The sequence below is a fragment of the Eschrichtius robustus genome, chromosome 13, assembly GCF_028021215.1.
Source record: "Eschrichtius robustus isolate mEscRob2 chromosome 13, mEscRob2.pri, whole genome shotgun sequence".
Classification (NCBI taxonomy): domain Eukaryota; kingdom Metazoa; phylum Chordata; class Mammalia; order Artiodactyla; family Eschrichtiidae; genus Eschrichtius; species Eschrichtius robustus.
This window is the reverse complement of record NC_090836.1, coordinates 64,034,387-64,049,938: the sequence shown is the minus strand read 5'-3', so window position 1 is coordinate 64,049,938 and position 15,552 is coordinate 64,034,387. Positions and strand designations below refer to the sequence as shown.

The 15,552-nt window shown below is 34.8% G+C and overlaps 1 protein-coding gene across 5 annotated transcripts in view; it reads left to right on the top strand.

Annotated features, from left to right (window-relative positions):
- The window catches only part of OSBPL8 (oxysterol binding protein like 8), a 200,436-nt gene that overhangs the window by 125,438 nt on the left and 59,446 nt on the right, over nucleotides 1–15,552 (top strand). For all 5 annotated transcript variants that reach the window (XM_068560527.1, XM_068560528.1, XM_068560531.1 and 2 more), the window contains one exon: nucleotides 11,604–11,674. In XM_068560527.1, coding sequence (XP_068416628.1) covers nucleotides 11,604–11,674 — 71 coding nt within the window. The remainder of the gene's footprint in view (nucleotides 1–11,603; nucleotides 11,675–15,552) is intronic.

The window sequence follows — 15,552 nt, the reverse complement described above, 5'->3', positions numbered from 1 at the left end:
CTGCTCCCCATCGCTTGTGTTACCGCCTGAACCATCCCCCCCACCCCCCGCCCCGGTCTGTGGAAAAATTGTCTTCCACAAAACCGGTCCCTGGTGCCAAAAAGTTTGGGTACTGCTGCCCTAGAGTATGCTGTGGACTTTGGGTGATTATGATGTGTTAATACAGATTCATCAGTTGTAACAAATGTTCTACTCTGGTGCAGGAAATTGATAATGGGAGAGGCCATGCATGTGTGGAGACAGGGGGTATATGGGAAATATCTGTACCTTCCTCTTAATGTTGCTTTGAATCTAAAACTGCTCTAAAAATAAAGGCTTTAAGAAAAAACAGTTCAATGTATTTGAAGTATCCTCAGTTTATCCAGACATCAGGGGATGAGAGAAAGAGAAAAAGCTTCATCAGCATACTGTCAAGACAAGCCAAGGTCAAAAAAGAATTTGGGCAAAGCTCACCCACAGAATTTGTCTTTTGGGTCAAAAAGAGATAGTAGGAGACGTTTGGTGATGACAGATTTTTAAGTTCAGTATCCTGTTTCCTGTATTCCATGCATTCTTAATTTGCCATCACTTTTTGGTAGAGCATATATATTTTTTTAATTTATTTATTTTATTTTTGGCTGCATTGGGTCTTCATTGCTGCGTGGGCTTTCTCTAGTTGCGGTGAGCACGGGCTGCTCTTCATTGCGGTGCGTGGACTTCTCATTGCGGTGGCTTCTCTTGTTGCAGAGCACGGGCTCTAGGAGCATGGGCTTCAGTAGTTGAGGCTCTCGGGCCCTAGAGTGCAGGCTCAGTAGTTGTGGCACATGGGCTTAGTTGCTCCGCGGCATGTGGGATCTTCCTGGACCAGGGCTCGAACCCGTGTCTCCTGCATTGGCAGGCGGATTCTTAACCACTGCGCCACCAGGGAAGCCCTGGAGCATATATTTTTGTATAGCCTTTCTCAAGGAAGTTCCTTAGAGGGAAGTAAGGAAGGCCTGTGGAAGATAATATAGGTGAATATTTTCTCAGTTCTCCCAAGTATATGGTACATGATTAGAGCCATTATAGATGCATGGGGGAAAAAAGTTAATTCATTCTGAAGAGTGGATGTTTTAGTGCATTAGGCCTAATTCTATCGTAGAACCCCAGGTGAGAATGGCTACTCTAGTAAATTCTTTAAAAACATTCATGGAAAGTAAAATTTTAAGACCTTGCATGTCTAAAAATATCTTCATTTTACCCTAATATGTAATTGATAATTTGACTGGGTATGGAATTCTAAATTGGAAGTCATTTCCTTCTAAGTTTGAAGGCCTTGCCTGTATTTTTGTCTTGATTTCAGTATTGTTGATGTCAGTAACTTGTCTGATTCCTGATCTTGGTGCTGTAAATTATATGCACAAGGATTCTTCGCCATAAGTAGGATTAGTTCTCAGTTTTTACCACTGCTGGTTTGTGGTTGAGCTTTCCTGAATCTGCAGGACAGTGACTACAAGTTCATTTCATGCTCTCCACCGTCAAACTTGTGTTGTTGTTGTATCTTCTCCTGTGTACATACTTGTGGGATACAGACTCATACCTGCTTATATTTTTTAAAAAATACTCGTTTCCTGTAATTTTTGTCAAGTTTTAGGAGAGAATACATTAGGTCAGCAACTTTTTTAACCTGGAACCTTTCTTGATTTTACATATATATTATCCAGTTTGATCCTTATAACAATCCTGTAATATAGGTAATATTATTAGCATTTTATAGATGAGGAAACAGAGACCCAGAGAAATTAAGTCAATTGCTCAAATGCATCCAGCTAGGATAGAACTAGGCTTTGAACCCAGGCAGTTTTAATTTCAAATCCTGTTTAGCCATTATACTATAACTGCCTTTTGTGATGTTATATTCTTCACGTCTTGAGAGCCAAGTACCACTGCATGAATTAATTATAATTATTTCTCTTTTGCCTGTATTAAATGGTAATCTATGTTTCATGACGTGGAGAAAACAGAAAAAAGAAAACCCCAAAACAAACACACAAAACCTGTTATAGTTGTAGGTATCAACCATAAACTGTTTTTACTACTAATTGATTTTGAAATACCTTTGTCAAAGAAATAATATGTTATGTATATATTGAGTTTGTTTATCTTTAAGTGTCCTTTCTTGTGAAGAGAAACAGTCTTAGATTATATGGGATGCTGTTGTATATGAGTGGAGAACCAGCCTTGAAGTGTATGCATAGTAAGGAAGGAAACTGAGATGTTATACTAAGGTCTATAAAATGAACCACCAAATCAGTTGTAACTGAATTGTTGTTGTTGAGCTAAGGAGGTGTATTTCCAGGTTGGAAGAACTGTGATCGGAAAAAGCAGTCTAGAGTATATAGAGAAAGTAATTGACTTAGAGCTTTTTAACTTTAGTTAAGGTGTGGCTGAGGTAAATGGATTTTAATATAAGTAGGAAAGAATTCTCTGGAGTTTTAAAGATTAGGAATAAAGAGAGGACATAGTGTATCATTTTGGCTATGGGTCTTTCCTGTTAGATTTAATGATGTGGGATCATACTAGTCACTTAGTTTTAACCTAGAAAAGAAAGATATTTCCATTTGTTACTGTGATAATAAAGTTACATTTTTTTAATAAGAGAGTTTTAAGTGGAAAATACTTGTTGGTAGATTATATATTTTGAAAAGTTTAAATGTAATGAAGAGGAACTACAGCAGCTGTTTCAAAGAAACATATATTGGGGCATGCAGCATTATTAATGGTGTCCTTTTAATCTTTTCTGTTGATTGGTTTGCATTAACACTGTCTTAATGATGCATATATCCCTACTAGAGGTAAAACTTAAATGTTTGTTCTCTGCTTTAGCTGCTGGAATCCCTCAGAACTGAACGTGAAAGAATATCTTTCCTTATGAATTCTTAATCATGGCTGAAGCAAGCAGTAGATTAGATATAAATCTAGAAGCTTCAGGAAAGATAAACAGCGTTATGTTTATATCCATTTTTAAAGTAAGCAAAAACTGGAAAGGAAAGAATTGGAAGAGGTGGGAAGTGTGGCGGATACTATAAAAATGTAATGGATAGGAGAAGAGGATTGCGTTTTTTGGGAAAAGAGAAACTGATCTTATTACTTCAGCCTGAATCTCTAAGTATTGATCTTGCTTTGTTTTCCTAAAGCAGCAATTCAACGCAGGGCATTACTGGTTTGATAAAAAGGTGAAACGGTGGAATAACCTTTCTTGTTTATCAGTTCATTTTTTTTAAAAAACCCAGCAGCATGACTTAGTGCCTTTTCTGTCAGTCTCTTTCTCTATCTGTTTATTGCTGATTTGACAGTCTCTGGTCCTTCTCCTTTGCTGCTAAATGTGTGTGTCCTTTGTTTGTGCTGGTGGGTTTTGCTATATTTGGATGTGAGAGAAAAGCCTGTCATTGCCATACCCGTCTAATTAGGCTTCTGGGTGAGCCTATACATTAAATAGACTTTCTGAGCCATGAAGGAAGGGAGCTCACAACAACGTAGATTTTCTTCCTGTACCGTGGTTTCGCCTGTTTTATTTCCTCCACGAATTGATGGCCGAAAGCTGGTCCGGAATGCTTCATTTGGAGGATACAATGAACTTTCTCCTTCGTTGCCAGGTTTGTTTGTTTAATCGTACATTCTTTTCTTAATTTCTTATAGATTTTTTATTAAAATAAACTAGACGTTTTAACATCTTAAAACTGCTTTTGTTTAAACAAAACAATTCTATAGTGAAAGGTTAGATTTTAGTAACTGCTGCTATATGGCTTGGCTTTTCCATATTTTCTTTTACAGTCTCTTTAAGCTTGAACTTGAAAACTAATGATTCAGTGAAGTATGAATCTTGAGTGCTGATAGCATAAATTTTTGCTTTAATTATTGAAATAAATACTATAACCCTTTGATAAAAATAAAGCCCTTTCTAGACTTCAGATAAAATTCTATAGATAAACCAATTGCAAATGAAACCCATATATTTAATATTGATACTTGTTAGACTATTTCAAGCAAAATAATAACTATGTGAAAATTGATGTTTAGTTTAAACTTTAATGGCTTAAATCCTGACTAACGTGAAGTTTTCTGCCTAAATATAATTTTTGAAATGCCTTACTTTGTGTTGTTAGATGTGTTTGGGTATGATAAGTTTTTGCTTAAAAAATGTTATTTTTAGGGTAGTATTTATTAAATGAAAGTAGGCATTGACAGCTATGATTCAGACATTAAACAGTCGGTCGATGAGATGTAGATGTAAGCTGATCTTTTATTGGTTGAAAAAGATTTATTGTAGCAAATATTTGGTTATAGATTTTAAAATATAAATAATCTCTGTTTTGTTTTCAAAATATTAAGCTGCTACATAATCATTTACTCTTTTAAGGTTGTATTTTTCTTTTAAAATAAAAATATTCTTTTAATACTCATGGCAAAGAAGTATTGACTGAAACTGGTGCTTGTTTTAATTGTTTATATATTTTTCTGACACACATTTTGTGAAATTCGAATTATATTTTCATTTTTCACACTAACCTTTATTCTTAGCTTTTTGTGAATATTCATGCCACTAGGCAGTATATGCATTCTTTTGAGATAGTGCAACAACTTATAGAAAGTGTTACTTGGGCAATTAAGCAAATTATTGTAAATTCACTGATTTCATTTTCTTTTCTAACAGGGTTTCCGAAAAGAATTGGAAACCATAGTCCTGAACTGTTGCCTAAGTAGCATAAGCTTTAAACAACATTCATAGTCCGTATTTAGTCTTCTTAGTGTAGCATGATTACTATCATGCTTCTTTCTTAATGTCCTCAAAATGGTGTAAATTTTACTATTTGTCTATGTTCAGAAGTGGCTCTGAAAATACAACACACAGAAATTTTTTTAATGTTGTTAAATACTGTACTTATTTGCTTTTACAGTGACTTAGTTCCATTTTTGTATTTGCCTTTGTCTTCTTGTTTTTCTTTTTTTAAGCCAGCAAGCTTGCTAGTACATGTTTGCTGACCTTCATGCCATGAGTCTACTTAATATAAAGAATAATCAGTTTACCTTACTAAACAATAGAAAACTTCACTGTTTAGAAGTTTGGTTTTTACTTCATTAGGTAATTGAAGACAGAATTGTCAGTTTCTCTTGTCAAAGAAAATATTGAAGGTCATTCTAGATAGATTTGTTTGAATGGAAAAGTAAATGGTTGGCTTTGTTTTCTAATTCTTGAAATAGAGAAAAATCATATTCATAGGGTTGCTTCCATATTCCTCTTAATACAACCAACAGTTTTATTACAACCAGCCATAATAAAAAGCTTTTTAAAATATGTTTTATTTTATCAGCTAAGAAGTAGAATTAGGTACTTCAAAGAAGTGGCTTTTTATGTATTTCTTTTAAGTTAAAAGTAAAAAATATAATTTTTTCTGGGACATTTTATTGATTTATCTGACACCATTAGAGAAAGAGAGGTTCTACATTAGTGATATTTAAAGATAACTTCGTTTTACCACTTTGACCACAACCCTTTTATCATTTTAGTTTTCCTTAGGAAAATCTCCCCCCCCCCCCCCCCGCTTTTTTTTGTTGTTGTTGTTACTTCTACCTTAAGGGATATATTGGTATGGCCTTTTTCTTTATGATGAGTTATAAAATAGAAATGATACCCTTTGTCCAGGTACCTAGAAATTGGAATAAATAAACTTTGAACAAAGATGTTTATAGACACTCTGTGTAAGCTTTAGTACATAGATAGATCTGTTTAGTATGTTTTGACTTCTCGGAGATTTTTTTCTTATACAATTTCTTGATTCTTGGCTGTATTCAGTATAGTTTATGTAGCAATTCTATATTTTGTAAATACTTATTCAATCTGCATTTGTAGATATGTGTATATAATCTCATTTAAACAAGATTAAAGCAGCATAAAACTTGCTTTATTATATCTAAACATTAATGAACCAAATTTTACTGAAGTATATAAAAAGGTTATACCTTACCAATGCTGATAACATTTGTATTCTGTTAACAAATTAGAATTAGGGACAGAGTGCTAATTTATTCAGGAATCATAGTCCATTGAATTAGTAGGAGAAAGTAAACTCTGTTTACTACTACATTATTGGAAAATATCTTCATGACCACAGATTTAGGGGAGACTTTCTTAAGACCGAGAAGCACTAACTTAAAAGAATGAGATTGCTAAATTTGACAACATTAAAATCAAGAGCTATTCATCAAGGAGACCATGCAGAGAATTAAAAGACAAGCCATAGAATGGGGAGATATTTGTAATAAATCTAATTGGCAAAGAACCAATAATTGGAAAACATTAAGAATTCCTATATAAATTAAGGAAAAGATAGACAATGAGCTTTTTTTTTTTTAATGTGCAAAAGATCTGGGTTCTTCACAAAGAGAAAATTAAAATGGTAATTAACATATGAGATAGTGCTCAATATCATTAGTAATCAGGGACACGCAAACTAAAATCTCATTGATTTACCATTGATACACACACCCAACAGATTGGCAAAGATATTAAAAATCTGTCAGTATTGATGTGTTACCATGGATATGGAGAAAGGAGAACTCACACACAGTGCTAGTGGAAAAATAAGCAAATTGGTAAACAATATGGTATTCTTAAAGTTGAAGACTCACATATACTCTGACCTAGGAGTTCTGCTTCTAGGTTTAAACCCTAGAGATATTCATGGATATATATGTCTACTAGGATACGTTTCCAAGAATGTTCGTATCACCAGTGTTTGTAAGAGGGACAAACTAGAAACAGCCCAAACAATAGATGGATAAATAGTGATATAGTCATGCAGTAGGATTCTAATCAGCAATGATAATGAATGAAATACCTGCTGTGACATGCTGGTAAATAATAATCGCAAAAGTCAAGGTAGTTACCTTTGAGGAAAAGAAGAGTAGATAGACTGTGATCAAGAATGGCATGAGGGGGCTTCCCTGGTGGCGCAGTGGTTGAGAATCTGCCTGCCAATGCAGGGGACACGGGTTCGAGCCCTGGTCTGGGAGGATCCCACATGCCACGGAGCAACTGGGCCCGTGAGCCACAATTACTGAGCCTGCGCGTCTGGAGCCTGTGCTCCGCAACAAGAGAGGCCGCGATGGTGAGAGGCCCGCGCACCGCGATGAAGAGTGGTCCCCGCTTGCCACAACTAGAGAAAGCCCTCGCACAGAAACGAAGACCCAACACAGTCATAAATAAATAAATAAATAAATAAAAGAACATGAATTTCTAAAAAAAAAAGAATGGCATGAGGGGGCTTCCCTGGTGGCGCAGTGGTTGAGAATCTGCCTGCCAATGCAGGGGACACGGGTTCGAGCCCTGGTCTGGGAAGATCCCACATGCCGCGGAGCAACTAGGCCCGTGAGCCACAACTACTGAGCCTGCGTGTCTGGAGCCTGTGCTCCGCAACAAGAGAGGCTGCGATAGTGAGAGGCCCGCGCACCTCGATGAAGAGTGGCCCCCGCTTGCCACAACTAGAGAAAGCCCTCGCACAGAAACGAAGACCCAACACAGCCAAAAATAAATAAATAAATAAATAAAAATTTAAAATAATACAGACATACACTTTAAAAAAAAAAAAGATAGTTGAACTACCTCTAAATAAAGATCAATTTAAAAAAAAAAAAAAAAAAAGAATGGCATGAGGCAGGTGGGGAGTAGTTCTTATGGGATGTTGACAATTCTGTATTTCTTGATTTGGGTGGCGGTTATGCAGATAGTCACTGTATACATTAAATTATTCCTTTACATTTTATGCATTTTTCTGAAGGTGTGCTATATTTCACCGATTTTAAGAAGCCGCTACAAGTAAAAGTAGAGTCCATTTTTATTAATTTTTGGATCAGTTTATCAAACTTTGTATTTGAAAGGATGAATAAGAATTAGACCCTTCTTTTAAGGAACTCACAGTCAAGTATGTGACATGAACATGAAAACAAATAATTGAAGTACCTTGTGATAAATATGGTAGTACACATGTACCAAGTGCTGTGTCTCAGAGGAGATAGCTAACTCTATGCCTACACAATCTAACCAAGGCTCCCAGAAGAAGTTGGCCTTGGATCTTGAGACACACCCTGGCATTCTAGAAACAGCATGAATTTTAAAGTTAGACCTAAGTTTGAATTAGTTCTGATACTGTCACTTATTGACATTTGTCAAGTTACTTAATTCCTGTGAGCCTCAATTTTTCCAGTTATATAGAATATTCCTAATATTTAGCGGGGGCCATTGTTTTAAAGATTAGAAGTAGTAAACCATCTAGCATAGTGTCTTAAAATCACAAGTGTTCCTACAAGTGGCTATCGGTTGCTTTATTGTTGTTTTCATAAATATTATTATGTTAATTATCCCCATAATTATCATCATTGTTGATGAATGAATCAGAATTAGCCCAGAGCAGGATATGTTAAAGGCATGTAGACTAAGTAAGAAAGGATGTCATAGCAGGAGAGGTCTCATAAACTAGAAGAATAGGGAAGGATATCTGAATTTAAAAAAATTTTTATTGAGGCATAACTTACACATAGTTAAGTGCACAACTTTTTGAATTTTTAGTTATGTATCGATATGTGTAACCATTTCCCAGTTCCCCAGAAGACCCTCTCATGCCCACCCCAGTCAGTTCCTCCTACAACAAAGATAAACCACTGTTCCAACCTCTAGCACCATAGATTCGGTGTGCTAGTTCCTGATCTTTATATAATGGAATCATATGGTATATGATATGTGCTTTTTTTTGATGGGGAGAGGTGGCTTTTTCTACTCATTATTCTGTTTGTTGTTTTGTGTATTGGTAATTGGTTCTTTTTCATTGCTGTGTATCATTCCATTGTGTGAACATAATGTACTCATTTATTCTACTATTAATAGTCATTTGAGTTGGCTCCAGATTTTGCTGTTATGAATAAAACTGCTGTGAACATTTTTGTACCTGTCTTTTAATGGACATGAACACATTCATCTCTGTTGGGTATATCTGGGATCAGAAGTGCTCTGTCTTAGAATATGAGCACTTTCAGCTTTAGGAGATACTGTCAAATAGTTTCCCAAAGTGATTATGCTATTTGTAGTTCCACCAGTAGTGAATAGAGTTCTGGTTGCTCTATATTCTAACCTGTATTTGGATGGTCTTAGTCCTTTTGATCTTAGCCATTTGGGTGGGGATGTAGGTTTCTATCTCATGGTAGCAGTGAGGAGGATAGTAGGAAGAGAATTTACTACCTAATATCACTAATAAGCAAACTTGGTAAAAAGTCATGATCTGAAACTGTTCTGCATTATTGACAATGGTCAATAATGTAGGCTTCAGGATTTTATCTATAATATCACATTTTTAAGAAATAAAAGGAGTAATTTTAAAGTAATTTTAAATCCCTATACATGGAAAACAAATAAAAGTCTAAGAAGTATTTTGGCTGAGCCCTTTTTGGCTTCTAACAAATATAATACTTTCTCTGACATTTTAAGATAACGATTATTTTTCATGTTTTTAGGAAGCCACCTTTATCCAGTCTAAAGAAAGAGTCTTTCATGTGTTGCTTTTTGCTTTGCTTACCTTGGAATTACCCTTGAAAACTTAGTGTACAGTATGGCAATATTTTCTGTTTAAGGCTTTTGAACACTTTTATATGGTCATTGCACTTTAAGCTACTCATCTGCTTATTTGCACTTAGCTGAAACTCAAAGTATTGGACCAGACTTAGCCTTTTGCTTTATCCGCTGTAATTTTAAATAACTTGGAAGTCATCAGGGCCAGCTTTTAAAATAATGATTTGAGTTGCTAGTTTGAGGTATAGAAAATCTTGTAAAATGGGATTCATTTATTGGTCTGACATAATATATAACCTATGTTTATGAGTGCCCTTTTTTTTGTTTTTTTGTTTAGTTTCATCTTGCTTTTGTATGTATCCTTTTCCAACATTTGAAACTTTCTGCAAGACATATTTGCATGTTCAAAAAAAGTCTATTCAGATTTGTAACTTCCACTTTGTTTTAATTTACTGTTCTGTTTTTAAAATAATATGTGAATGTAGACACAGCGAAGTGGGCGTTTTTCTTAGTCTAATAAATGGATTGACCTAGATTGAGCTGAAACCAAAACCAAACTAGAGAAGTTAAAGTAAAATTCAATTCTTATGAGAATAAAGGAAAACATCATCTTTTTTCCATTCATAATATATACTTTTAGAAAATCTTTGTTCTCTTGTACATGTATTTACAAGATCTTTGAAATAATTTGTGTTAATGCATTAGAATTAAGAATTACTTATTACACAATGTTTATTACTCTGAATAAATATTTTAGAATTTTTAAACTGAATTATGTAACTTTGGTTTGCTATACACTGAAGTTTCAAATCCCGGTAAGTTTTCATTTAAAATTCCATGTTAGATTTATGAAACAGGTTTTTTTTTTCCCTACTTGGTTTTAGGATTGCCTGATCTTTCTCCTTACCAGAGATGGAAAAGAAAATAAAAAGATTCCTTCTTCATATTACAAAAAAAATAATAATAATCAGCAAAATCTCTGAATTAAGAAAATGGAATGGATTTGTTTTAGCTAATATAAATCAAATACAGAATAAATGAATAAATCAATGAGACTATCTCATTGATATGCTAGAAATGATTTTTAAATGCTTCAGGCACTGATACTACTGATAACTTTTTAAACGCTGCTTTATGAATGATTATATATATATTTTTATATAGGCTTTTATTGGACTCAGAACAAATAGTTGTAGGGAAGAGTTAATATTACTTGTCCTCAAAAGTAGAAAGAACTTCATTAAAATGAGCACGGGCCCTCTTACGCCTGCCACACAAATCTCAGCATTAACGTTTCTCTAATTGTACCCTTACAACATTAACTTGTTAATTGCTTTTGATAGTGCTATATTAATGTGTTACATGATAGGAAAGATGTGTGCATATATCCCAATGCACTCATATTTTAGATTTATCCTTTTAGAATTTATATAACAATAGTCAGTGACAATGATAATATTAAGGGTCAATGTTAATTGAATACATACTGTGTGCAAATACTATGCTAATTGCTTTCTATGCATGCTCATTTAATTCTCACAATAAACACATTATTAGATTTTTTTTTTAAAGTCTGTCCCTCAATTCAGATTTATTTCCCTAGTATTCTTTTACCACCAATTCTGGAGTTGTTTTCCAGTTTGGCAAGAGGTGTGAAAAGTATGTTGGGTTGGTTCTTTGTTAGAAAACAGCTAACTGAAATAAAAGTTCCATGAGTCCTGAATTCATGCCAAGTGAATGAGCAGAGAAGAGGTATTTAGCTTATGTTGATGGGTTCAGGGAAAGACACCAGTGCCTCTGTAAACCTTGATTTATTCTAAAGAATTACTATACTAGACATGATCCCTTAGTAGTCTTTAAACTATAATAGTTTAAAACTGTATGTTGAGTCTGGGCTTCTTGCACTGATGTATATCAAATATTGTATAGTATATATTTGAAATTGAATAACTTATGTGCATTTGCTTTTTAATGCCTATATGTGTTCAAATGTGGTAATACTGAAATAATGACTATGTTTTTATAGGTTTTGAAAGAGGAAAGGAAGACATTTCTCAACACAAAGATGAATCTTCCCTTTCTATGTCAAAGAGCAAGGTAAGCATATTGTTGTCCTCAAATATATGATCACAACATTTTTCTAATATTTAAGACGAGTGAACTAACACTGAAATCCTATCAGATTTTTATGGGATGTTTTTATGTTGGTATATCTAAACCATGTAGTATATATGAAGAAAGGAAAGTTCCCCTGGGGCTGATTTAGGTTCTGTTGGTTACTTGGAAGTATAGCCTATTGGTAACCAGGGTTCTCTCCTGAGTGATATTGTTCTGGTATGTCTGCTATAGCAGTATATCTCAGACTGAAGTTCCATGTAGAGAACTAGAGATAGTCAGGGTTCATTGGTTTGTTTTGTTTTGTTTTGTTTTTTAATTTCTAAGTGTTTTGGGTTCATTCAAATGACAATCAAAACATGTACATTTTACCAGTTAAAGGCCAAACATCTCTTGCTATAATAGTGTGCAATTGAAAGGCACCTTCTTAGAATAAGACATAGTTCCCTAAATTAGTAATTTTCAAATGAGATACTTGTACATATTCTTAAGTCTGTTGAGAATTTTGTCTTTAAGAGTACTGTTCAAATTTTAAAAGTATTGTATGATGCATTGACTTTCCTATGGGTTTGTAATTCACTAGATTTTCTATAATTCGTCAATGGATTTGACTTTTGACTGTTATTTCTGGTCAGGTTTAGTAGCAGGAGAAGCTTATGTTTGTGGAATCAAACTTCAATGACTGTAAGAAAATCTATTTCTTTTTTTTTTTTTTAATAAATTTATTTATTTATTTATGGCTGCATTGGGTCTTTTTTTTCCCCCCTGTGGCGGTTTTTTTTAAATTTTATTTATTTATTTATTTATTTATGTATGGCTGTGTTGGGTCTTCGTTTCTGTGCGAGGGCTTTCTCTAGTTGCGGCAAGTGGGGGCCACTCTTCATTGCGGTGCATGGGCCTCTCACTATTGCGGCCTCTCCTGTTGCGGAGCACAGGCTCCAGACGCACAGGCTCAGTAATTGTGGCTCACGGGCCTAGTTGCTCCGCGGCATGTGGGATCTTCCCAGACCAGGGCTCGAACCCGTGTCCCCTTTATTGGCAGGCAGATTCTCAACCACTGCGCCACCAGGGAAGCCCTGCATTGGGTCTTTGTTGCTGCGCGCAGGCTTTCTCTAGTTGCGGTGAGCGGGGGCTGCTCTTCGTTGCGGCGCGTGGGCTTCTCCTTGTGGTGGCTTCTCTTGTTGCAGAGCACGGGCTCTAGGCACACGGGCTTAGTTGCTCCACGACATGTGGGATCTTCCTGGACCAGGGCTTGAACCCGTGTCCCCTGCACTGGCAGGCAGATTCTTAACCACTGTGCCACCAGGGAAGTCCGAAAATCTATTTCTTAAGCTAGTAAATTCTCTGCTATTCTCAGCAGTAGGCTTGGCTTGTAAAACCCTACATGTTTTGTTCCTGTTCTTGTGAGTGGTTGAGAGGATTCCATGATATATTTTTTATCATATTCCATGATATGCTTTACACAGATTTTATTCACACTTAACTTTTCAAGTATTCATTACATAAAGGTCCATCCTATACTTATATGTATATAAGTACATAAGGTGAAAATTTAGTAGGCCTTTGTATGTATATAACGTATGCATGAGAAATACCTTTATCGTTTTATATGAGATGCATAATTAACGAGGAGATGATTTATCTTGGTTCTGCCATGGTTAGAAATACAGTGAAATTTATGGAATTTTAAAAACCTATTTTCAAGCAGTTAATACCAGAATTGGTGAATGTATGGAATAGTGGTATTCCTACTCAGAACCCTAAACTCCAGATCTACCTACCACAGCCATCTACATGTAGTCTCTAAATGGGAGGGTGAAGGAGGGGCAGGAGGGGTGGGGAGGGCAGGGAGCCTGAAAAGCAAGTTTACATACCTTAATGAAGCAGCGTGCATTAATAAAGAAAAAGGAAACACAGGCTGCACCTTGAGTACAATAGCACCTAGTTGTGTATGAACCTTAAATTAAAATTAATTAAAATTAAATAAAATTAGAAATTTGATTCCTCATTTACACTAGCCACATCTCAATAGCTCACTAGCCACATAAAGCTAGTGGCTACCATATTGGACTACTCAGATATAGAATATTTCTGTTATTCAGAAGGTTCTACTGCACAGCAAGCATTCACTGCTTCAGGGTCAAAAAAGTGAGTTTGAATCTTGACTGTCATATAATACCTATGACTTCTTAGATGCTAATTATAATGACATTAATAGCTACTTTGTACTAAGAGCTTGCTAAGTGTCTTTTTAACTCTCTTAAGGATACTAGAAGACAGGTATTATTGGCCCCATTTTATTAGTGAACAAACTGAAGCTTAGAGAAGTTAAATAACTCTCAAGGGTCAAAATGGTAGAGCTAGAATTCAAAGTGGCTTCAGTTTTCTTATCTGTACAAGAGGTAAGATCTAACTCTCAGATTGTGATGCCGTAAGTGCCTCATGAAGTACTTGATTAATAATAGGTGTTTGAGAATTCGTTTTTCTTACTTTGAATAAAGAACTACAGTGAATGAATAGGCTTCTTGACCTGGTAACTATTTGGTGTAAGTAAAATTGTACTCATTCTGTTATTTTCCAAGAGCTGAATCTTATTGATTCTATCTTAACTTAGATTTAATCTTGGTTTATTCTGTTAGCTTAAGAGATATGTAGTCAGTAGTTTGTCCTTACATATTTTAACATATATTCCACTCTGTTGTTCTTCAGAACAATCCTAAAATTTATACATTTATCATCAAACCTTATTCTCATGGAATTCTGAAGATTTTGTTCTTACCTAAGTAACTTTGGGAAGCAAAATCTTATTATTCCTTCTATGATCGATCTGCATAACTGAGACCATTAAATAATTTTAACCTTATACTTTTATGAATTTGATGCAAAAAGTATCAGTACTGTCATTTTGGTAACTGAATTTGCAGTATCCTTCTTCCCCCCAACCCCCGCCATTTTAAAAATATAGGCAGTTCCTGTTTCTCATGCATCCTGTAAATGAGTGAATTGGAGAAATCAGTTAATCAGATCATCCTATCTTCCTTTTAGCATTTTAAAATAAATTTTTAATTGTCCATCTCAATGAAAGGAATTGCCAGCATGAATAATATTTCTAGTGGGATAAAAGGAATGCTATTACAATAATAAGGGGTTTCTGAGCTGAGATCTTGACTTGATTCTCCAGCCATCAATCTGCTTACCTGTAGGTTTGCTAAATCATCTATCTCTTGCTGTAAAAAATATATTTCCTTGGACATTAAAAAAAAAAAAAACAACTTTCCAAATCAAAATATCTGATAGAGTCATAGTAACTTATCATTATTGTTATTATTCCTTATATCTGCAGTATTTTATAGTTTTCAAAGCAAGTCGAATGTATTCTCATATGTTAATGTTCCATTTATCTAAAGGTCATATTTTTGTCAGCACTTGCAATCTAGAGGATAGTCACAAACCTGAAACACAGTGTACCAAGTACTGTGTTAAACGCATCATGCACACTACCTCATTTACCCCTCAAAGCAACCCTGTGACTTGGTAGGAATATCCTTATTTTATAAATGAGCAACTAAGACTGGAAGAGATTGAATAAATTCCCATAGTTGCACAGCCCATAAGGTATCATCATTAAAATAGTGGTCAGTAAGTTTATGAAAGGAGGAAACTTAGTTTAGTAAAATATTTCCAGCAAAAAAATAGTTTATGATTCTTGGTATTTAAAAGGTAACTTGTTGATTCAGAAAACTTTGGTAGTATTTCATTAAAAAGACTATAGAACTTGGTCACTGGATCCTTTTTTTTTTTTTTTTTCAGAACTAGCCACACAGTATGGCAAGGATTCCTTGAAGTATGTGTGCTGTAAT